The 21,941-nt window shown below is 45.2% G+C and overlaps 2 protein-coding genes across 8 annotated transcripts in view; one reads left to right on the top strand and one right to left on the bottom strand.

Moving 5' to 3' along the window:
• Positions 1–2,117, bottom strand: part of RECQL5 (RecQ like helicase 5) — a 37,842-nt gene extending 35,725 nt beyond the window's left edge. For all 7 annotated transcript variants that reach the window (XM_066565588.1, XM_066565590.1, XM_066565593.1 and 4 more), the window contains exons 1-3: positions 2,065–2,117; positions 1,609–1,730; positions 314–435 (exon numbers count right to left, since the gene is read on the bottom strand). In XM_066565588.1, coding sequence (XP_066421685.1) covers positions 314–435; positions 1,609–1,729 — 243 coding nt within the window. In that variant the 5' untranslated portion in view covers position 1,730; positions 2,065–2,117. The remainder of the gene's footprint in view (positions 1–313; positions 436–1,608; positions 1,731–2,064) is intronic.
• Positions 2,118–2,282: 165 nt separating this feature from the next.
• The window catches only part of SAP30BP (SAP30 binding protein), a 29,357-nt gene continuing 9,698 nt past the window's right edge, over positions 2,283–21,941 (top strand). Inside the window, 5 exon segments of the mRNA XM_066565579.1 lie at positions 2,283–2,375; positions 2,377–2,512; positions 2,672–2,781; positions 5,687–5,734; positions 18,426–18,468. Of these exon segments, the coding sequence (XP_066421676.1) occupies positions 2,283–2,375; positions 2,377–2,512; positions 2,672–2,781; positions 5,687–5,734; positions 18,426–18,468 (430 nt within the window).

Here is a 21,941-nt window from a genome sequence, read left to right as displayed (position 1 = left end):
CTTTTGGAGCATTTGAGTTACTCTGCTTTGCTGCTAATGTCTGGAGAAAATGGAGAAAGGCTCAGTTGTAAAAACCACCAGGTTATTATTAAAGACAAAACCATCCTTACAGAGAAATGCAAAAGTGTCATACCAGAGATACTCTGCTGTCCTCACCTATCCCAGGGTAAGGAAAGCACACTGAGACATCAGGAGAATCCAGAGGCAGGTCAGCAGCAGAGACTTGTGGGCAGAAAGACAAGAGGGCAGCTGCTGTGCCTCCAGAGCCTCCCCTTCCCTGGCTGCTATTCCCCAGCTAACAGGAGACAGTTACCTGGATCAGTGCAATCAGAGGTGAAATGACAATGGTGATGCCCACTGCCAGAAGTGCAGGAAGCTGGTAGCACAAGGATTTCCCTGCCCCTGTGGGCATGCACACAAAGACATCCTTCTCTCCTGCAAAAACAACAGAAGAAAGCTCAAGGCCTCTGAGTGGTGTTGAGTTCCTGGGGCTCAGGCAGGAGGGGAGGGCAGAAACAGCACCTGTGTGCATGTACCAGGTGGCACAGCAACAAAACCCTTCAGTTTAGGTCCTAAAAGCACAGCAATACTTTGCATGCCAGCAGTGGTTTCCTTCAAAGAACCTCAGATTGCTTTGTAAACATTTAGAGGCAGCTGTACAAAAGTACCAGAAGATACACAGAAACCAAGATAAGGAGAAGTTAAGTTATTCATGCTGAATCTCCTCCAGAAAAGCTGCTTTCACTCATTTTACAGACCTCCACTTACCACATTACCAGCCCCATGACAGAACTTCACCACATCCTCTTAAAGCTTATCCCAGAAAGGCCCCTCACATGAAACAGGAGTTGGAAATCTCCACACTGATAACATCCTGCAGTGAGTGACTGTTCCTGCACTAACCAGGATCCAGCTCGAGGCAGGAAGGTGCCAGTGACACCAGGTTAACAGGCAGAGACACCTTGCACACAGAATTCCACTTCTGACAGGTCTGTTGTCAACATTGAGTGGTGATAGATGGAAACTGAACTGGGCACTGTTCTGATTCACACTGAGAGAGCTGCTGGGGGAGCTGGCAGCTTGTTTGTGTGAGCTGCCTGTCCACCCCCAGCTGCCTGTTGGGGCGTGCGTCAACATCAGCACAAAAATGTTTCTGATAACGGCCCCATGAGTCTGAGGATCTGAGCTATGCCAAGAAATCAAGTCCTCTCCTGGTATTGTCTTTAACACAAGGACAGTTTTATTCTGAAAATGTCTGAATGTTTGATGTCATCTGACCACAAACACACTGGCAGGTATGAGGAGACAACTAGAAAAGACACCAACAATGCTGCACTTTCCATTTCCCATTTCCATGGCTGATAAAATGACGGTGTCACAAAACAAATGAAAGGAAAAGAAGCAGAGCTCGTGTGCAGCACGTGCCCCTGGGCCACAAAACCACCTCAGAGCAGAGGAGGGCGGGGAGGGCTGGGCGTTGCTGCTCAGTCCGGGTGAGATCTGCTCATAGCAGCACAACAGCAGCTCCTGCAGCATCCCCCCGCACGGATGGAGACGGACAGACGGACACCCCGCCGTGCTCCACACGTCTCCCGTGCCCAGCCTCACCTCTCGCCACAGCCATGGTCGCACTTTCCTGCAAGGAAGTCTTGAAGGACTCGAAGCCGAAGACCTTCTGCAGTGTTTTCCGGACCCTGCCCTCCAGGCCCGGCGGAGCCTTCCCGCTCATCCTAAGGAGGCCACAGGAACCTGAGCTCGACCCGGGCGCTGAGACCCTCCCCCGCCACCTGCACGGCCTCCCCCAGGGCTCCCCTGCCACACTCCCGCTTTGGTCGGGTCTCTCAGGGATGCTTATCCAGACCCCCTCACTGGAGAGGACCACGCTGTGTTTCCCGTGGCTCAGCCCCGTCTCCATGGGGCACAGCCGAGGGGCTCATAGCGGGGGGGCAGTGCCCGCTAAACCCGCCCGCACCCCACATGGAGGGGCTGTGGGAACAGGCAGCTCCTCCTCACCCACCCCCTTCCTTCCCTGTGTCCCTGCACGCTCCCATACCCCCGTCCCACCTCCGCCCTGTTCCGGCCCCCACACTCCGCGCTCGCTCCCCACCCGGCAGGTGCTGTTGCGGCGCTACAAAATGACGTCAAAAGCTTCCCTTAAAGGGCCAGCCCGCGCATTTTTCATCCCCTCTTCTCCCCCGAGACGCTCCGCTCTGCCTGGCTGAGGGTTTTGCCCTCCGGCCGTGATTTCCCCGAGCAGTTTCTCCTCCGGCCGTGAGGGCGGGATGGCCCCGGTGCGGCGGGAGCCGCTGAGGGCGGAAGAAGGGCGGCGTTGCCATGGTGACAGCGCCGTGTACGTCATCTTCGTGCGCCGGAAGTGCGCCGCGGGCGAGGCGGAAGATGGCGGCGGCGAAGCGCAGCGTTCTCTCCTCGCTGGCAGTTTACGCCGAGGACTCGGACCCGGAGTCGGACAGCGAGGCCGGCACAGCGGGGAGCGATGGGGGAGCGCCCACGGGTGAGGGCGGGCAGGGAGCCGGGACAGGCGGCGGGCTGGGGCGCCGGGGCTCCCCCGCGCGGCCCGCGCCGGCCCGGCCCTTTCCCCGGTGTGGGGGGAAGGTCCCGCACGCTGCCACCTCCCTTTTCCTCACCGTTTTCCTTTTGTCTTCCTCTTTAGGAGAGAAAGGAGGCCTGGTGTCAATTGGGTACGGAGAAGATGACTTTACCCGTCTGGAGGGGGACGAGGAAGGGTACGAAGAGGAGGACGATGAGAACAGCAGGCAGTCAGTAAGTACCTCCCTGCTCCGGAGCTTGTCTTGACCCCTTACACAGGCTGTAGAGACTTGTCTCTTTCAAATAAAAACTCGAAATAGGAACCTGTGATGGAACCCGGAATATCTGAATTCTGGTGTGGGTTTCAGCACTTTGCACCTCCTCCTTTCCACTTTGTTTTCAAGTAGAAAGCATTTGCCCTGAAACCCATCAGCAGCTTGGCACAGCTCGTGTTGCTCGTTATTGTGTTGGTGTCCTTGGACTCTTTTATGGGAAAAAGGCTGTTAACAGCCGCTCCAAATAAAAGCTGTTCTTTAAACATAATTTACTTATAAGAACCTTGTAGGAGGACCACACTGTCAGCTGGTGGGTTAAAAAGAACAAACTCCTGTGCTGTGTTAAATTATTATTTTGTGTGTAGCTCAATGCACTCCCTGCATCAAGGCACCTTGATGTAACAGTGTCCTGTCTACATGTGGGTGGCTTTTGTCTGTCACAGGTGCATGGCACGTGTCTGATATCACCTGGATTCTGAGATAACAGCAGTGTGGGGGACAGGGCACAGAGCTCACAGTCTGTGAGTGCAGTTGCATCACACAGAAGGATGTGTAGTTCTGCCCTGGGTCTGGGGGAGTGAAGCAATAAGTTTGGAGGGGAACAGGGAAAGTTCTCATCTACTTTCTTTATTGTCAGTCTTTTTCTTAGCAGTGTTTTATCTTCTCTCTGTTCCAGTTCTTTCTTCTATGACATAGCCAAAAACCCAGGACTACTCCTGTAACTTTTCCTCACTGAAATCTGCTCTGTGTGTGTTGGATCAGTCTCTTAGGAGACACTGCCATTTTCTGCCATTTGTCTGCCCAAGTAGCAGCCAAGGAATTCCTCAGTCTCTTGTTCCTGTTTTAGGTTCTGTTCTGTTGCCCTGCTGTCTCCCTTAGCAAAGCAGTGAACCTTTTTACTGCTTTAGTGATTCTTCTTTTTATATCCAGCACTTCTAGACTCTGCTTCAGTGAGGTCTGGGTAGTCCAAAGGAAGCCCTGTGTGTGATCCAGGTGCTTGCCAGGGTCAGCTGTGTTTAGTTAGCATTGTAAAGGGCTTGTAGATGGAGTGGTTTTATGGCATGCACAGCTTTTGGTGCAGGTTGCAGCTCTCCATCATCAGCTGCTCTTCAGGAAAGGGCAATCAGTCAATCACTGCTGTCAGCCAGTGGATCTTGCTTAGGTTTGTGGTTACAGTGCAGGTTGCACAAGTTACTTCCCTTTTTTATTTTCCATTAAATATTCTCTGACCAGACTTGAAAACTTCCTTGGCATTGCTTGTGCTGGTAGCTCATGGGGGTGATGAGTTGTTTTTAGAAAGCAGGATGAGGTGCACTCAGGCTGCCTGTGCTTTGCCCTGTACAGCTCAGTGGGTGTTTTAACTACTTTAACAGTGACTGAAAAGCCTCTGTTTTTATTCAAAGCCACTTCTCAGTAATGCTGCTTTGTTTGTTAATTTTTTTACTCCCTGCTAGGTCAGAGGTTTTTGAGCTGTTTCAGTTACTGTCTGCAACATGCATAATTCAACCCATTATTGCTTTGATGAAAATCACTTTTATCTGTGTAATAGAGACTGTAGAGGGGAGAGCAATCCCATTTGTGGTAAACACCAAGTTAGTTGGTTCTTTGCTAGTTACAAACTCACTGTAACTAACCTTTGACAGTCTGGACTGAACTATTGTCATGTGTGCATCTTTCAGAAAGGGAAGGTGGAGTGAAGGAGTTTGTGTCTCAAATCTGTAAGTGAGGCATCTTAATTCAGTCAATTAAAACTTACTGCCATTATTGTGTGATCAGCCTCTAGCTTGCCTTGTCAGAACTGGCTCCTGTGCCAATGCTTTGAGGTGGGCAGATTCTTGTAAACTCTTCCTTTCAGTTGCATCTCTCATTTCACTTTTTCTTTTGTTGCCCTTTTTGAAGCTGAAACACCAAGTTCTTGTTTTGGGGCCAACGTTGGAATTTGTGGGAAAGTTTGGAAGAAAAACCATTTTGCTGAGTTATGTGAACATGAAAAATGCTTTCTGCTCCTCAAACTTGTTTTGAACCCAGAGTATGTGTTTATGTCTAGAAACAGGGGTGCTGGGAGGATGCCCAGTGAGGGGACAGCAGGTTTACTGTGTCCACATCCCAGTGGGGACCAACCTGGAGCTTCCTGCTCACCTGGTGTGGATTTTCACACAATGCTGTGTTCAATATTTTAACCTCTCACAGGACAGAAGTTCCCCCAGTTCTTTGGTTTATTTCTGGTTCATAAAATAAATGTTTAAAAAATGGAGACTGTCACCTGGAATTTGTCAGTGTTCCTTGTGTGGAGGTTCACAGCATCTGCAAGCAAGGCACGAGAGCTCTGCACCAGCAAGGAAGTTGTGTCTGCTGGATCCCTGGAACTTGCTGCTAGGCCAGACCCTCTCCAAGCCTGCATGTTTGGTTTGGTGGCAGGCCAGCTGTGTGTCCTGTGTGTGTTGCTGATGCTTGGGAGTATCACGGGCCTTGCAAATGCTGCTTTTGCTGTGGGTACTGCTGAACAGAGGCTCTTCAATCACCTCCCAGCTGGAGGGGACAGAATTATCAAAGGACAAATGCTTTTGTTCCCCAGTTCTGCTGCTTCTTGTTGTCTAATTCTGAGCATTCCAGAGCTGCATGAGTTTTGTAGGCACAACTGCTGCTGAGTGATGCTTTTGCCTACAAAAACCCCCAAAAACCAAACAAACACTTCTTCCCCTGACTGTAGGACTTGTTTTCTGGTTATGAGTGGGTGGGGCAAAACTACCCTCCATGGAAAGGGTCTTGGACTGCTGCTGGGCTGCTGAATGCCCTTTGCTGTAAGTTCAGTTACTTGCCAGGCCTGCTCTTTAAGCTTAATCCTGTAAATTCTTGTCTTGTAGGAAGATGACGATTCAGAGACTGAAAAACCTGAGGCTGGTGACCTAAAGGTATTTGAAAGTGTGGTCTGGTGGTGGTGGGGAAGCTCAGTACAAGAGGAGTAAGTTTTAACAGCATGGCTTGGTGTTCATTTGTGGTCTGTAGTTAGTTCCACATCCTTTTGTAGCTTTAACCTTTGTTTCTGACTTTAGTCCTGGCTTCTGCCAAAGGCAGATATCACAGGTTGAGTCACAGTGAAGGTTGGCCTTCATGAATTTGGTCATGTTGTGCATTAGATCTGAAGTTTGCTGACAGCATCTAACCTGTTTTGCAGTGGTGTGGGAGGTGCAGCATCCAGTGCAGAATTCTGTATGACCAGTGTTAGTTGGAATAATTTCTTCATTTAGAACTTAATGAATGAATTATCCTGTGGTCTTACAGGCCATGGAAGGTGTCAAAGTAATTCAGTTCTCTCCCGCTCTGTCCTTCTGAATGGAGCAGTTTTGTAAAGGTCATAGATAAATTTAAAAAGTGAAATAAGATCCCCAGATAATAGCTATTATCATAAATAGTTGAAGTCATCTTTATCTTGGGATTTCACCTTGTTCCTTCTGAACAGCAGGTGTTTAACAGCACACACGACATGGATCAGGCTAAAATCTGGAGGACAAAAGGCCAAATCCATTTGAAACTATAGGCAGCTGTATTGAAATGTTTTATGTTAGTTCAGTAGAAGCAGTCCTGCTTGTCAGGGATGCTGAGTGATGAACAAGTGTAAGAGCATTTATTTTATCCAGCAGCTTCCCCAAGGATGCAGGCAGTCCCTAAACTCTGCTACAAAAACCAGAGGACTATGCTGCAAAGCAAAATTCTGTAGAGAATTTGATTTACTACAGTGCTTTGGTAGGCTAAGATGAAGGCAAATGGATGTGTTAAGCTATTCTATTTGAATTAGTTTTATAGCAGCACCTTCTTCCAGGTCCCACAATATTCTTATGGCTTTACAGTGATACACAGCTGGAAATCTTGGCAGCTGTACTGCAGCTGGTACAGGCTCAGTGTGTGAAATGGCTCCCAGGCACTTGGAAATGGAATGTATTTTCTCCTTTCCTTGTTGCAAGAAAGAAATTTTTATATGAAAGGAAGCAAAAGGCAATCTCTCACTCTTATCCTTTTTCTACTTCCACATTTTTGCCCTGGTAAATATGCTAGAAAGATGTTTCTGTAAAAACTGCTGGATCCAAATCTGTACTGTGAAGTAAAAATATGGCATTTCCTTAGAAGATAAATTTGGTGTAAATCAAGTTTTTGAAGTTGTGTAGTAGGGCCCTGATGCAAGTGTGTGCATTTCTGTCTTCTGTAAAAGGGCTGCAGGACTTCAGGGCAGTGGAGAATAGGTCTGGCAGAGAGAAAAAACAAAATTAAACTGTAGTTGTTCTTATCTGAGTAATCATATGTGACAGAAATCTCACCACTGAATTGTGTGGTTGCTGCTTTAATGTCACAGACATTTCATGTTGGCTTGTTTGAAAAGCCTCTTGCTTTCAGTGGGTTTTGTGTGCTGCTGTCCAGGTGCATTTTGTGCTTCTGAAGAAGAGCCACACGTGGCCACCGAGCAGCATTTCAGCTTCAGTCAGGAAGCAAAGAAATAATGAGTATATTCAAAATAAAAAGCAATAGCAACTCTGCAAGAACTGAAAATGTGAATTAAAGGAAATCAATTAAATAACAGTGAAATATAATTCCTGCCATCCCACTGTGGCATGAAAGGTGAGGATTTGAGAAGGGTAAGAGGGAGGCAAAGCTGAACTGAGTCTGAAACTCAGCAATTTCAGACTTCCATGTCATTCTTAATAGATGTCTTCAAATACACATGAAAAAGGGAATTGTGTCCTTTGGCCTTTTGGGTTTTTTTTGAATATTGAGTGATAGCTGCAGGGCCAGCTGGCACTGGGTGGGCTGTGGAGGCAGCCCAGTGCCCTGCTGGGGTGTGGCTGTGGGGGCCCTGGTGCAGCTGCACCAGCCATGCTGCCAGGAAATTCACTTGGGATGGGGAGGGATGGAAATCCCTGTGGAATTATTTGTACTTGATGCAGCTGCAAATGTTTCCTTTGCCCTTTTTCCACCAAGGGGCAGTGTTCTCCTCAATGGAGCTTGTAATGTCTGTGACAGCTAACAAGTGTTGCAGTTACTGTAAATCCAAAGTGCAGCCAAAAGAGAGGCCTTTGATTATCACTTGCTTACACTTTGGGGTAATTTAATTTTGTTTTGAACCTGCAGGGTGCTGTAGTTGTGCCTGCTCAGTTTCATGGAGACATCAGAGACCTACAAACATGTTTTAATAGATTTCCCATGCTCTTTATATATGGCTACGGCTTTTCCAAGGTCTGAATCTGACCATAGGCAGAAAGTAAATCATTTAAAATGCACGAATGAGAGAAAAAATGCAATTCATCAGTCAATTATAGTAATTTCAAGCCCTGAAGATATATGTGTATATATATATAGATATATATTCTCTCTCTCTTTTTTTTTTTTTTTTGCACTGGTGTTTTGCCTCTTTGTACATATTGTGAATGAACTGTCTAGAGCTTATACCTTGAATAATGGGAGCCAAGTTCTGTGGCTCCATTATGTTCCCTTGTTGCTGGTGCATCCTGTGATTTGGCCTCATTGTGAACTTGGATAGTGCCAGAACCAAAACCTCCAGAAGGGTCAAGTTGGTGTCAGTTGTAGATGGAATCAGAGGAGACAGAAAGTGGGGAATGATGTAAAAATTCTTTGGTCAAGTGGTGATGGGGAGAGTGGAATTTGGAGTGTGCCTCAAATAGCCCCACTGGGAAGATATTTATTTTATATTTGTCTCAGGTTTTTCTCTTGATTCTAGGGAATCTGCCCTCGTTGTTTTGAGGAAGGGGCACCTCTCTGCCCTAGTTCCTCACTGGAGGGGAAGCCAATACAAAGTGCTGGTTGGTACTGCAGCTTTCCTTTTTTGCCAAGGAACAAGTCACAATAAGCTTTCCAAGTTCTAACATTGTATGTGATGTCAAACCACTGCTTGGTGAGATAGAGAAGTTTTATACACCTGTTTGCAGGAAAAGGTGTGCCAGGAGGAGGGGAATATTTAAGCCTCATCAGTCACTTGGAAGCAGAGCAGACTCCTGGCCCATGGAATTCATGTTACTGAGCATCTGTGAGTTATTCAAAAACACTGTGCTTGCAGCAGAAAGCAGAATCCTTCTCTTTAAGTAGCAGATTCAGATATATTCAGTTGTATCCTGTGACTGCATTTTGAAGTGCTTCAGGCACTCAAGGGAAACTGGAGATTCAGATCTGGATAGAACTAACTGCTCTTCCAGAAATCAAAGCTGGATGGATGCTCAGGCTCTGGAACAGGACAGGTTTGTGAGTGGCCACAATCCCTTTTAGCTGAGCAGTCACCAGTTGGAAACAAGCACAGGGGCCTTAAGTGCCTTAAAAGCACTTTAGAAACAAAACCTTCTGCTTTGAAGGGAGAAGAAATAGGCAACAAGTTTAACAGTGTTTAACAGTGATGTTAAAACAGTGAAATCCACAGCCTGGATGAGTCCTTTGTGCCCTTTCCTCAGCTGCTGGAGCCCTGGGTACAAACTGAAGGAGGTTTGGGCTTGGGTGTTGGGAAGGACAGGGTTAACAGGGTGCAGGTTGCTGGGGCTCTGGCCAGCAGCTGGCTCTGGTTACAGCCTTGATGCAGTAACAAGATACAAGCTTTCAGAGCTCACTAAATGAACCAGCCCTGCTGGAAAATGAAAAATGAACCTTAAAATATTGACCTTGTGCTCCAAGCCTCGCCTGAGGGGTTCTGTGCTTCATATTGGGGAGCTGGATGAATAAAAGGTTGCAAATGTTGATCAAGGACAGAGCCCAGCCCTGCAGCTTGGCTCCTGGAGCTTTCCCAGAGGGAAATCATTAACTCTTGAGCCTTAATTGTTGTATCAGGACCAGCCAGTGCAGGAAAGCTAAGAAATTTGCCACTCCCTTGGCAGGTGAATGCCTGCCACATGGTAGCAGTTTTTCAGAACAGGTGGCTACTTTGATGTTTTCCTTTCCTGGTTTTATGTTGAGGGTCCCCTCTGCATCCTTGAGGTGTTGTATGGAGAGGCAGCCAAACTGGGATCTCCCAGAAGACTGTCAAATTTTCAGAGGAATACTGTGCCTCTAAGCATGTCTAAGTACCTCCTCTTGGTAATCATCAGCTCTTTATTATGTTTAGCTTTTATTGATCCAGCATACCTGTAAAGTAATTCTCCTGTGTTATGGTGTGTAGGTGTGTACTAATACTTAGAGGCTTTTGACTGTGGTGGTTTTTTATCTTGCCTACCCATTGACCTGTTTGTTTAAATACCAAAATTATCTTGATTTAAAGTAAAAGTGGTAAGTGCTGAGACCCAGTAAATGGGTGTGTGTGCAGTAATGTAATCCCTGAAATTAACTCTTACTTTGATATGGCATATTAATTTTTCTGAATTCAGCATACATTCATCAAGCCAGCTTCTCAAAAAAATGCTTGAACCTACTCATTAACTTTAATCTCAGGTGTAATTATTTTGCTCCAAATAAGGGGAAAAGTATGTTTGGGGAAAGTTCTATCCTTAAGTTAATGTCCTTGCATTATGCATGGCTGTGAGCATACCTCTGTAAACATTTTCAAAGCATGAACTGTGCAATTCCCAGGGTTGGTGTCAAGGTTAGAACTCCAGTGGTTTTGTTTCCTCACTCATTGCTTTGCCTGGAAGCACAGCCTGAAGGTGCCAGTGATAAGCACTGCAGTCTCAGATTCTTTTTCTATGTTTCAGCTTCCTTTTAATATAATTGTGTAAAATGCTGTCTGTGTTTCCAACTCTGTGTAGTTTCCCCTTCTTTTAGGGGTGACAGATGTTTTTTCAGAGCTCTATAGAGAGAACCAGAGAGTTTTGCCGAGAGTTTAGAGGGCAGTAGAGGTAGCTCAGCTGCAGATGCTGTCTCTGCACTGCTACAGTGAGTGCCCAAACATGAAACCAGCTGATACCTGGTTCCCATTTTATCTGGGTGAACTTTGGTTATTGCCAGAGAATATCACAGGCACTCAAAGCTGTTCTGCATGCAGGAAGCAAAACAACATTTGGCATCTGGGATTATTTTGCCCCTTGCCACACGTACTCCTGTCTCCAGCTCTGTCTGAGAGGGAGACAGATCACAGCCTTGTGGGGCTCTGAAGCTGGAATACCTCCTGGAGAGCTCCTGGCTTCCATCCAGCTCTGGAGCTGTTTGGAGGATGAGACATGTCCGTGGACATGCTTGTTCCTTCCTCCCCGCCGGGCATACAAGTTGTAGCAGACTCTTCACTCCCTGCAGTACTGAATACCAGGGATTATTGACACAGGTGTGGCTTGCCTTCTTGCAAAGAAGAGCCAGGCTTGTTCTGTTTGTCTTTAAACTTGAAGAAAAGTCCTTTCTGGAGCTGCTTCCCTTTGCATATTTCACCTGATAAAGGTCTGAGTTCTTCAAGTCCAGCTCTGTAGCTGCAATTATTTCTGGCTGCTGTTCTGAGTGTGCAGGTCTGTGCATGTCACAGTGAGGGGCTGAGCAGTCAGCACAGATGGAGCATTGCCTCAAATACCAGCAAATAGCTGAAAATAGCTCCTTCCAGCTGCCCTGTTCTGGGTACAGAAGGAGCAAAATCTGGATAAACTCTGTGGGATCTATTCATGAAGGAGTGAATTTCTTGCTGAGGATACTTGCTATTACACCTTGCCTCTACTCCAAGCCATGAAGAATTTTTAGTAGTATATGCTAAGGGAGAAAGCTTGTGCAAGAAGTTGATTTTGTAAGCTCTCCTGAGCCTTTCCTTTGCTGCTGTGAGGCTTCAGAATTTTCACAGCCCACCTTCACCTTCTACTTGATTCTGCACTGCAACAAGCTGTAAAAAATAAAATCACCAAAGTACCTTGACACCTCCAGCCTTGTCATGTCTTGCTGGTACTTGACCAGTGAATTTCTATTTCATTGTAGTAAGTAAAAATCACTTGGAGGAATTTTTGGGCTGTGCAGATCAGGAGCTGTTGTCCTCCTGGGGCTGTGAAGGGAAGCAGGTAGCTTTGGGACCAGGCTCCACTGGGATGCAGGTGTTATGAATTGTAGCTCCACATGGAAAGCAAAAGTTCTGGCACACAGTTCCTTAACTGGAAGTTACTCCTAACAAATAATCTTTGTCAAATACTCAGATAGCATATGTCAGGTGAATGGAGTCAAGTTTCAAAGAAGCTATTTAAAGGATTTATGCTATGAATGCTTCCTTTCTTAAGCACTTTCTCACTGAAATGTTTTGCCAGGTCTTGGTTGGGATTTTTTCAGTAGATTGTTTTTTTTTTTTTTCATTTCATTAAAGAATGTGTAATTTTAGATGTAATTTAGCTGGAAAAGTAAAAGGCAGTGTCAGCTATGCACATTTTGACAGGGAATGTCTCAGGAGCTGACTGTTTGATTTGTTCTTCCTTCCCCTTCTGTCTGTGACTGTATCTCCAAACAGATTTGTAAAGCCTGTATATAAGTGTCACTGAAGGGTGGATGTATCAGGCTTTTTTCCTATGGAGGCTTATTTCTGAACTGCTGGTTTCTCTTGGTATCTAGATCATGGTCCCTACAGGTTTTTCTTAGTTACATTTCTTATGCTGAACTGGGCACTTTGCCTGGAGCTATGTAGCAGAGCTGGCAAACAGGATATGGCTGTAGGAAATGTGCTTGTTTCAAGCTTTCTCTTGGGATTCTCCTCTCTCACAATACAAGAAAAAAAAAAAGGGTGGGAGGAGGAGGAATAAAAGCATTGTACTCCTGTTGCCTGGCTTTCTCTTCCCCAGACTCTAAATGCACTTGACATGCACTCTGTTTGCTGCCTTCAGCCTGGGTGCACACCAACATCAGGCAGATCTGGAGAGCAAGAAATGAAATCATGTCATGCACTTTTAATATTAAATGAGACATTTCTGGTGTTCTGTTCCCATGAGCACTTCTGATCTTTGTAGAGGAAAAGCAAGAACATAATTGCTACCATGTTCCTTTAAAAAAAAAAAGAAAAGAAAGGGGAGAAAAAAGGCACAATGCAGGGTTTGGGGTTGTCTTTCTCCTGCTGCCTGCATGATGTAGACATTCCACCTGCTTGCTCTGGCAAGGCCATCATCACTTGGCTTAGAAAACTCTTCTGACACTTTCTGCTAAGTTATAGTTTCTTTCCATCATGCTCAGCCAAGTGAGGCTGTTTGTGTTTTGGGATTACAGGAGATTCTCTGAATTGTAGAGAGGAGGAAAAATTACAAAAACTTACTGCTGGCACTTGCTCAGATTCAAGAAATCCACTGTAACAGCTGTTACAGCAGCAGATCCCCTGGCTACTGTACTGAAAAATTCTCTGCAATATCTTCAAGCTAATACACTGCTTGACAATGATGTCACTGCTCTGTACATTTTGTGGCTGCCAGTTTAAATTTGCATTAAAGTTACATGCAAACAATCATGTGAAGTAGTTGGGAGAGAGAAGAAATTCTGCAACACAAGAGCATTTGCTGAAAAAAAAAAAAAAAAAAGAAAATGTTAGGGGGGAGGTATTGTCTGAGCTAGTTGCTTTTAATATTTCCTGGAAGTCAGTGGGGGAATGAAGCTGCAGGTTTCAGTTGGCTGAAAGTTTGGGAATGCAACTGAGCAGTGGCAAATCTGGCATCAACTTCACCATTTCTTAAAATTTGCACATTTGTTAAAGCCATCAGGGTCTGGTTTTGTGTCTTCAGCCTCCCTCTTGAACCATTTCTCCTGGTAGCTTGAAGTGCACCTGCATTGACATGTGCACCTGCTTCTGCAAGAATTGCTTGAATTTGTACCTCGTGGTGACAGTTAGTGCCAGCAGTTATGTTGGATGTGAGCACTGAGCTGGATTTATGGATCTTGTTTCAGCAAGGATTTAGTGAGCATTGTTTTAAGTCAGTCCATTCTTTCCATTAAATAAAGCTGTTCTGGGCAAGCCTGTCCAAACTGGAATTCATCAGTCTCAGATTCATATTGTTTTGCTTCCTTCCTTTAATCTCTGTTCCATGCTGTGAGGATTGTGTTGGGTTGTTTTTATTTTCCTTGGAGCTTGAGCAGACACTGTTTTTTATGTAACTGGATGGAGACACTGTAGGACTGAAAAGATGTCACCCCAGTGAGGTGAAAGCTTCAGGCAAAATGCAGCACTTCCCTTTTGTGTGTGTTTACACACCCTCCCTTCATCCTGCTCCACTTTAACTGATGATTATACACAAAAACTCAACCAGCACTTGGTGCTGATGAGCCAGGCTCTTGCAGGCACTCATCTTGTCCAGGGCTTGAAAAACGCCATTTGTCTTGGGAAAGTGGAAAAAATTAAAAACCTTTTCCTATACTCAAACAGGATTAGTAACACCATAAATGCTGTCTGCTCTCAGTGAGCTGATATGCACAGTTGTTCTTGGAAGCACAGAAATCTATGAAAAAGGTGTAGTTTGTTTGGTTTTTTTTAATACTTTGTCCATAGCAGCTTGTGCTCTTCAGAGTCTGCTCTTTATCAATCTCCAGTTCAGGGGGAAGGAGTCTCCCTCCTGCCTGTTTTTGTGTTTTCTCTTGTTCCAGCTTGGCTCTGGAGCACCGTGGCATCCCTTGACTCCTTTCAGTGCTGGCTTTGGGCCCTTAAACTGTTGGTCTTGTGAGATCAGGGCTGCACAGTAGATGGCAGCCAGAAAATCAACTTGCTGAGTGCATGATAAAGCACAGTACTGCTTTTTTTTTCTTTCTTTTTTTTCAAATTCAGTCAAGCAATAAGTGAATTTAGAGTTGCTTCTGTACAGATTTTCAGGGGTTTGGTTTATGAAAACTCTGTGGTACAGGTGTCACTAGCAAAGTCCTAACATTGTTTTTTGAAAGGCCTCAGAATTCAAATGGAAATGAACTCTTTAAGTGATGCCTTTAGCTCTGGGATGCTTGAAAACTGTAATAATTTCATATATTTACTCTGATGGGGAGTTTTGACATAAAATCCCTCCTGCTGGAATCAGTCACTTGCTTGATTTCATGCTCCATGTGAGATACTGATACATAACACAGTGGGTATTGGTGATGTAATCAACAGAGAGATCACCTTTGCCTAAGTGGATTTAGGTAACTTCCCTATATAAAATTCATTTACCTTCAAATTTTCCATTGTTTAAATGCTTTGGAATTCCCTTAGAAATCTCTCATCCACACATAAATATTTCTTCTCTTTCATAACCAAAAGGTAGCAACTTTCCAGTATTTATTGTACCTTATTTTTCCACTTGGTGATTCTCCATTTCATTCCACTTAATGGATTAGATAAGATCTGCAGATTTGTGGTTTTTATGCTGTCTTTCCTAATCAGTTCATTGTACTCATCGTGTGTCTCAAACTTAAATTAGCCTAAGGGAGTGTAGAACAGTTCTGGTGTGATTGCTCCATTGGAAGTTTTTAGAACGTTCTGGATCTTCAAAAGATACTCAGAGGTTTGAACAAGACTCCTTAAACCTTGCATCTGCCAAACTTTAGTCAAGTTGTTGATGCTTGCTTCGTAGTTTTCAACAGCAAACTGAGCAAATATGAACAAGCACTGGAGAAGTTGGTCATCCACTTGTATTTTGAAAGCATTTAAGAGGTTTGAAAGCAGCCCAAGTTAATGAAAAGCTGTGTTGATGTCTCCAGCTCAGGAGGGAGCAGTGGGTGGAGGTATGGAGGAACTCATCACTAAGCAAAATTCCTGTCCCTGGGCAGTGAGGTGTGGCTGCAATCCAGGGCTGAGTGTGTTTGCTGTTGCTTGGAGTAGCTCTGGGCTCTCTGATGTCTTGGCTGGGGCCTGTGGGGACTGGACCTGGTGGGGTGGCTGTGGTGGGAAAATGTGAGCCAGAGCAAAACAGTGGAGCCTGAGAGGACTGGCTTGATTTAGCCTCTTATAAATGGGACAGACTCAAAGGATTCAAATTAAAGAAGAAAATTCTGGTTAAAGCAAACTTACTGATGATTCTGGAAGTTCATAGAACATGCTATGTAACACAGCTGACATTTCAGAGATCTTTGTCTATGTCATGGTTTGATCAAACCAGGACAGTCTAATATAAAACATGGCAGGAGGGGGTTTGGCCATCAGATTCTCTCTCAGCACATGAGTTCATGTTTCCTGAGAGCTGTGTGCTTATGCTTGGTACTAACTTCAGGCATACAGGAGACTTGAAAATGAGCTTCTGGACAAGTCAGAAATGCAGCACAGCCCCTTGCAAGGCTGTTAGAGCCCAAATAAGAGGGCAGCCCTTTTGAGGCCATGTCTAATTCACCTGAATATGCCTGTGCCACTGGGTTGCTTAAGTGCCTGCTTGGCAATATTGCTGTTTTGGGGGATTATTTCTCTTGCAAGAAGTGGGCAGAAGGAGATGGGAAGCACAATGGAATAATAAATAGTATGAGGGTAAGAGGAAAGATCAGGAGGTGCTCAGGGACATAGCCTTGTCTCTTCCACTTCCTCCTCAGTTCCACTTAAAACTTACAAGAGATAAGAGTGCAGAATGGAGTTTAGTCAAGGTTAGAGCTAAAGCACTTCCCTCCTTTCACCTCAACAAACATTTGCTTGTCTCAAACCAAGGTGAGAAATAGTTTTAATTACCCATCTAGCAAGTTTCCCCCTGAAAGGGAATGAGCAGCCTCCTGACACATGTATTCACTGCTGGTGAGTCACTGTATGTGCCTGGACAGATGTTACCTTGCATCTCCAGCCTCTGTGGTCATCTGGATTTGTCCTCACAGCCCATCAGTTACCACAGAGTTGCTCCCACTTCTCCAGTGGTGACCTGAAGCTCAGTCTGTGAACTCCCCATCCATGTAGGTTTGTGGAGAACACAGTCTGGATTCCCTGGATTCCTGTCCAGTGCCCTCACCAAAGAGAGCTACTGCTTTGGCATAATTTTTTTGCTTTGAAATGTCATGTTCCTGTTGAAATTTTTCTCTGTGATGCTGGGAGGAGAGCTGTTGATGCACACACCAAAGGCATTGTCTCACAGGGCTTGGAGCTGTGACACTTCAGCCCATCTCAGAGGGGCCTGGGGCCAGCTGGCCAGGGAGAAGATGTGTGTTCCTCTGTGTACTTCTTTCTTTTTCTAAAATAGCTTTAGCCTTGTATTTTTGTGATCCAAGTGTACTAATGCAGAAATAGTGCTTTCTTCTTTTTTTTTTTTTTTTTTTTTTGTGCCCATGAATGGCTATTAAAAAAATGCCCTGTAGCAGTTAGTGCCACACAAAGAATTTGTTTTTCTGCTTCCAGAGGGCTTTGGCTTCTCTGAAAATGGGTCATTTTCAGAGTGAGTTTGGCACAGGCTGTTCCCACATCTGGCTTGGTGACCTCACTGCTCTCTCCTCACCTGATGCACCTCTCACCTGACTGGAAATGGAGAAAAGGAGAGGGTCAGGGAGCTGTTACCAAGCAGCAAGGAGGCAGCATTCTGTCAGTGTCAGGTTCAATGAATGGCTTCAGTGTTTGGAGGCACTGAGGAATTTTGGACAGACAGTCCAGTGAGTCACAAAAGGTCTCTGGGAGGGAGGCAGAGGGAGAGGGCAATGTTGGGATACAGCTGGTACTGTTTCAGAAACTTTATTTGTGCTGAGCTTGATATCACTTTTGACTCTCCTGGGATCTCCCAGAAGCACCAGAATATTTGGGTGTTGGTCTCAGTATGGTGAAACCATATTTAAGAATGTCTTAACCTACATAATGCCTCCTGCTCAGCACACTGCTGCAAACATGTGCAGATGAGGTGTCCTTAATTTCTTTAAGCAGGCAAGGATTAGCTGTGTGGCCATCTCCAAACAGAGCACTGCAAGCCAGTGCAGGTTGCTCTTGAATCCCTGGTAGAGCAGGCTGGCTGTATCACTCCTGGAAAGCAGCAGCAAGAGAGCTGACAGTGGAATCGTCCTTCTGAAATAGGAGCACAGGATCTGCATCACCAGCACTCCCTGGCAGTTTGGTTTGGTTTGGTTTGGTTTGGTTTGGAGAGGGTTTGTCAGCCAAAGCCCTGCATGGCACAGGGGCACAGATGAATTTAGCATCACACGCACACATCTGGCAAACCTCTGCAGGCTGGGACCCTGCAGAGCTCTGGGAGCCTCCCAGAGCCTGGGGAGGCTGATCAGGAGCTGATCCCTGAGCTTTGGCTCTGGGAGCACCTGGGCTGTGGCCACATTGCTCTGGGAATGCACCAGGCTGGTCCTGCTCAGAGCACTGGGAGCTGCACAGAGCTCTGCTTGGCATTCCCAGGACTAAAGGAGTCTCCTGTGGGCTGGATCCAGCCTGGGTTCACCCATCTGTGCTCTAAAACACTGACTGCTGCTTGGTGCCCAGGGCCAGTCACCAAAAATGAAGAATCTATGGCTTGATCTGTTTTGAGGAAAGGCTTTGTGTACAACAGTTTCTGTAGAATTCCAGAGGAGTTCAGTATCCAAGACCTGGTGAAACAAAGCCTTAATTCTTTCATTAAATTTAGCTTTGCAAAGAAGTGGAGCATCCTGTTAGGCTTTGGCTTTCCATGGTCCAGACATTGTCCTCTTACCTAATAAATCGGATTTAATTCTTATTTTTATTCCCTTGTCTCAGAAAAAAAGTTGCACATTTCTAAATAAACAGCATAGCTTTTTAGGCTGGAGGCATAACTTGACTAAAATCTGTTAATTCCTCCTTTTTTTCAGGAATTCTCAGAAGTGGAGAAAAGAGATCCTCAGGAGCTAGTTGGTAAGTTCACTCAAAAGTATTTATTCACAGGTTTTTATTCAAGCTAGACCTTGTAAGTCCCACTTTGTAAAAAGCATCTTCCCTCTGACCTGGCAATGCTGTAATTTCAATTCCTGCCTGAATATTTTCAGTGAACTTTTCTTCTGGGAGAAAGGCTTCATGCTTAAAATATGAAAATAATTTCATGTTTAAAACTTGTATGTAAAGGGCAGTGTTGATGTTTTTCTAGACAGAGCCAGTGGAACCAGGAGTGATGACTTTGTTCTGTGGCTTCCAAAACTCACTGAAAGTATCCCCATTTAAATGTGAGCCACTCACAGATTTACAGCTGCTGTGCTGACATAGTACTCTATGTTTTCTAATAGTTACTAAAACTTGATTTTTGTGGCATCTCATTTAGTCATTGCACCATTATTAGATTTGGAAAGTCCAGGGTTGTCAGCTTGAAATACAATCCTCTGCTTGGTCTCTTTGGAGCTGCACAGAAACTGTATTTTATATTGCATTTCTGACTGTCTTGAACTGATCCTCTGTTCCTGAGGTTACTCCTGCAGTTGTGTGGTATCACATAATAATATCATTAAAGACAAATGAGTTTGGAAGTTGCTTCATCTCTCAAATCAGTTTGATATTTCAGTCATAAAATGTGGTAAGTGTAAATTAAGATGGTAAATACTTGGGTCAGCTGTGATTCCTACAGCAGCCATCACTGAAGTCTGGGATTTATAAGTCCTTTTTAGTTGGCCTGCCCAGACTTTGCAACTGCTGTCTATTGGAATTTCTGCCTTTAGAAGGCAAAACTGCTTCAACCAGTCTCATCATTAAATGCAACAGAAATCTTTCTCCCATCTACTCATCCTTCTCAAAATGTACCCTGGAAACATGGATGAGACAACAGGATTTGGGGTAAAACCTACAGCAAAATCCCTGAAAGCCAACTGCTCTTTTCCTCTGTATTTTACATGTGGGTGAAGCTGTGCAGTTTGAAGCAATGTAGTGGGAAGTCCTTTCTTAATGAAGGTGTAAGGCTCAGGTTACAATTCTGTTAGTCCCCTTTTCCCACAGTGACTGCCCTGACTGCATTTCTTTGTCTCACAATGGCCCAGACTTGCACATGGCTTTAAAAGCAGCACAGGGGGCACTTGGTAGTGTCACAGCTCATGTGTGAGCAGTGTTGGAGAGTCTGAGACCTGGACTGAGGTCTCTGCAATCTTATCTTTAATATCCTTTTCCAACAGCATGTGCAGACTGGCTTTGTGCAGAACCAGGTTATTAAAGGTCAGCATATTTGCCATGCTGGATTCTGTAGATCTGTTCCATTAGACCATATCTTATCTAGTTGAAAAGGACCTGTTGCAAGAGACTTACAGTTGAAGTAATGTAAGAACCACTCCCTTTCTGAAAACTTGGACTTTCACAGTTAAAATTCTTTAATGGAAAAAGGTGCAAGATTTTCTGACACAAAGTGAGTAACTGCTCCAATCTGGACCCCTCAAGTTTTGTCTATCAGTCTATGGAAATCAAGGTCCTCCTTGGACAGTTTTCCACAACTGCTTTTTGCATTAAAAGAGTGTGGCCCTGCCCTTCTCAGAAGATAACCCTAAATTTTTCTGCATCACCTTTATTAAAGTCTGTGATTGTGCAGTTGCTTAAGTATGAAATAAGTGTAGGCTCCTGCCAAGAGCACTGTTTGTGTTTTACCTCCCCGGATGCACAAAAACGTTGGAGCAGCTCTGGAAGTGGGAGCCAGCTGGGATCCATCTTCACTGCTCTTTTCTTCTTTTTTTGTTGTTTCTTTTTTTTTTTTTTCCTTTTTTTCCCTGTGAGGCTTCCAGCTGGATCCATTCCCTGATGTGCTTAGTGCATGCTAGGTGAGCACTGGAGTTGGCACAAAGAAAACAGTAGGGAGGAGCTGCTGGGAAGGGCATGGTTGTCCTGACTTATGCCAAGGTAGTAATCACATAATCAATGGCTGACAGAATGAGAGGGAAGGTTTCAGCCCCATGGTTGAGAAGGAAATGTGTGAAACTTATTTTCATGGATTTCTACATCAGCATTGTCCTTTGGGGCTTTTTGTACCACTCTGAATCAGTTCATGGTGCTGCCACAACATTGCATTTGCTGTTTCCTGCGGCTTTGCAAAATAATACTTGAAGGATGTAGGGATTTTTGCCCTGAAGTTCTTTGCAGCATGGTTGTTTGCCTTTTGGATCATAAGAAATGTTCTCTCCAGCCCTTGGGATATCTAAGCACAAAGTCAGTGTTCATAAGAGCAGAAAGTATGGCTGACTTGCAGGTCTCCCTCTGCATTTCTCAGCCCACGGAGCAGAAAGGGACCTGGTGTCCTTCCATGGATGGGTGACTCACTGGCATGTTGTTGTCTCCAGTTCTTCCCTCTGATTTGGCTGTTCTGGTGCCAGGAATTTAGAACCCCCCCACCCTGGTTTATGCCAAGCAGCCTTGGCAGGAGTGCCAGGGAATGCAGTTGTAGAGAGCTGGCACCACCGGTTTGCATGTTTCCAGGGGAAGCCCTTGATGCTCTGATCACCCTTTCCTTGTTTCTTTTTGTATAGTGTGACCTTTAGAAAGAAACCGGCACCTGAACTGCCTCTAATCCTTTGTGGCTGCTTCAAACAGAGCATATAAGTGACCCCTGAAAGGGACAGGAGTTCTTTATTTCACCTGGGAGCAGCGTTAATCCAAGAGCCATGATCCATACTGTGTCTGCCCTGTACAGCCAGCTCTGTGCTCTCTGCTCTTTTGCTTTTCTCTGCACTAGGAAATCATTCCTACCCATCTGTAGGAAACAAAATTCCTGTGTGCTCTCTGCCAATGTCTCCAGCACAGCCTTTGGACTGAGAGCAGTCATTTCCCTCTGGAAGTGGAGCTCACAGTTTGCACTGTGCCACTTTCTCCCCTGCTTTGCAGATTTGTCTCCTGCTGTTGGGTATAGGTCACATAATCCATCCATCTCAAACTGAAGCACATTAAATGTAGCATTTCCATTTCATTTTCTGCCTTACCAAGATCTAGTGAGCAAATCCCTGAAATCTGTGAAATCTCCTTCACTGACTGCTGAGGTGCTGAGTCTTTGCAAGATGATATTTGCCTGTGCTTTGGCCTGCTGTGCATGGCCTGGGAGCAGAGGAGTGGCTCTCCTTTACCACAGTGCATGTGCTGACTGCACAAAAAGCTACAAACACCTACTGCTTGTGCTGATGAAGGTTTTAATTTTAAGGCCAGCTTGTGGAAGGAGAATGCACAGACTAAGCACCACCAGCAGTGTCCTTTAGCAGCAGGAGGCTTTCAGGGGCAGTGGCCCCTACTTTCTTGAACCCCCATCTGATTCATGGGATCTGCTTCACAGCCTTAGTTCTTTGTCAGGACTGAGAATCTGATTGGGGAAGATATTTACTTACTGTGAGCCAGAATCTGGGTGTGCCTAGAGTGATTAATTGTGCCAACAGCCATTT

This window comes from Molothrus aeneus, chromosome 25 (assembly GCF_037042795.1).
Source record: "Molothrus aeneus isolate 106 chromosome 25, BPBGC_Maene_1.0, whole genome shotgun sequence".
Taxonomy (NCBI): Eukaryota; Metazoa; Chordata; class Aves; order Passeriformes; family Icteridae; genus Molothrus; species Molothrus aeneus.
The sequence above is the reverse complement of the archived record's forward strand: the minus strand, read 5'-3'. Positions and strand labels throughout refer to the sequence as shown.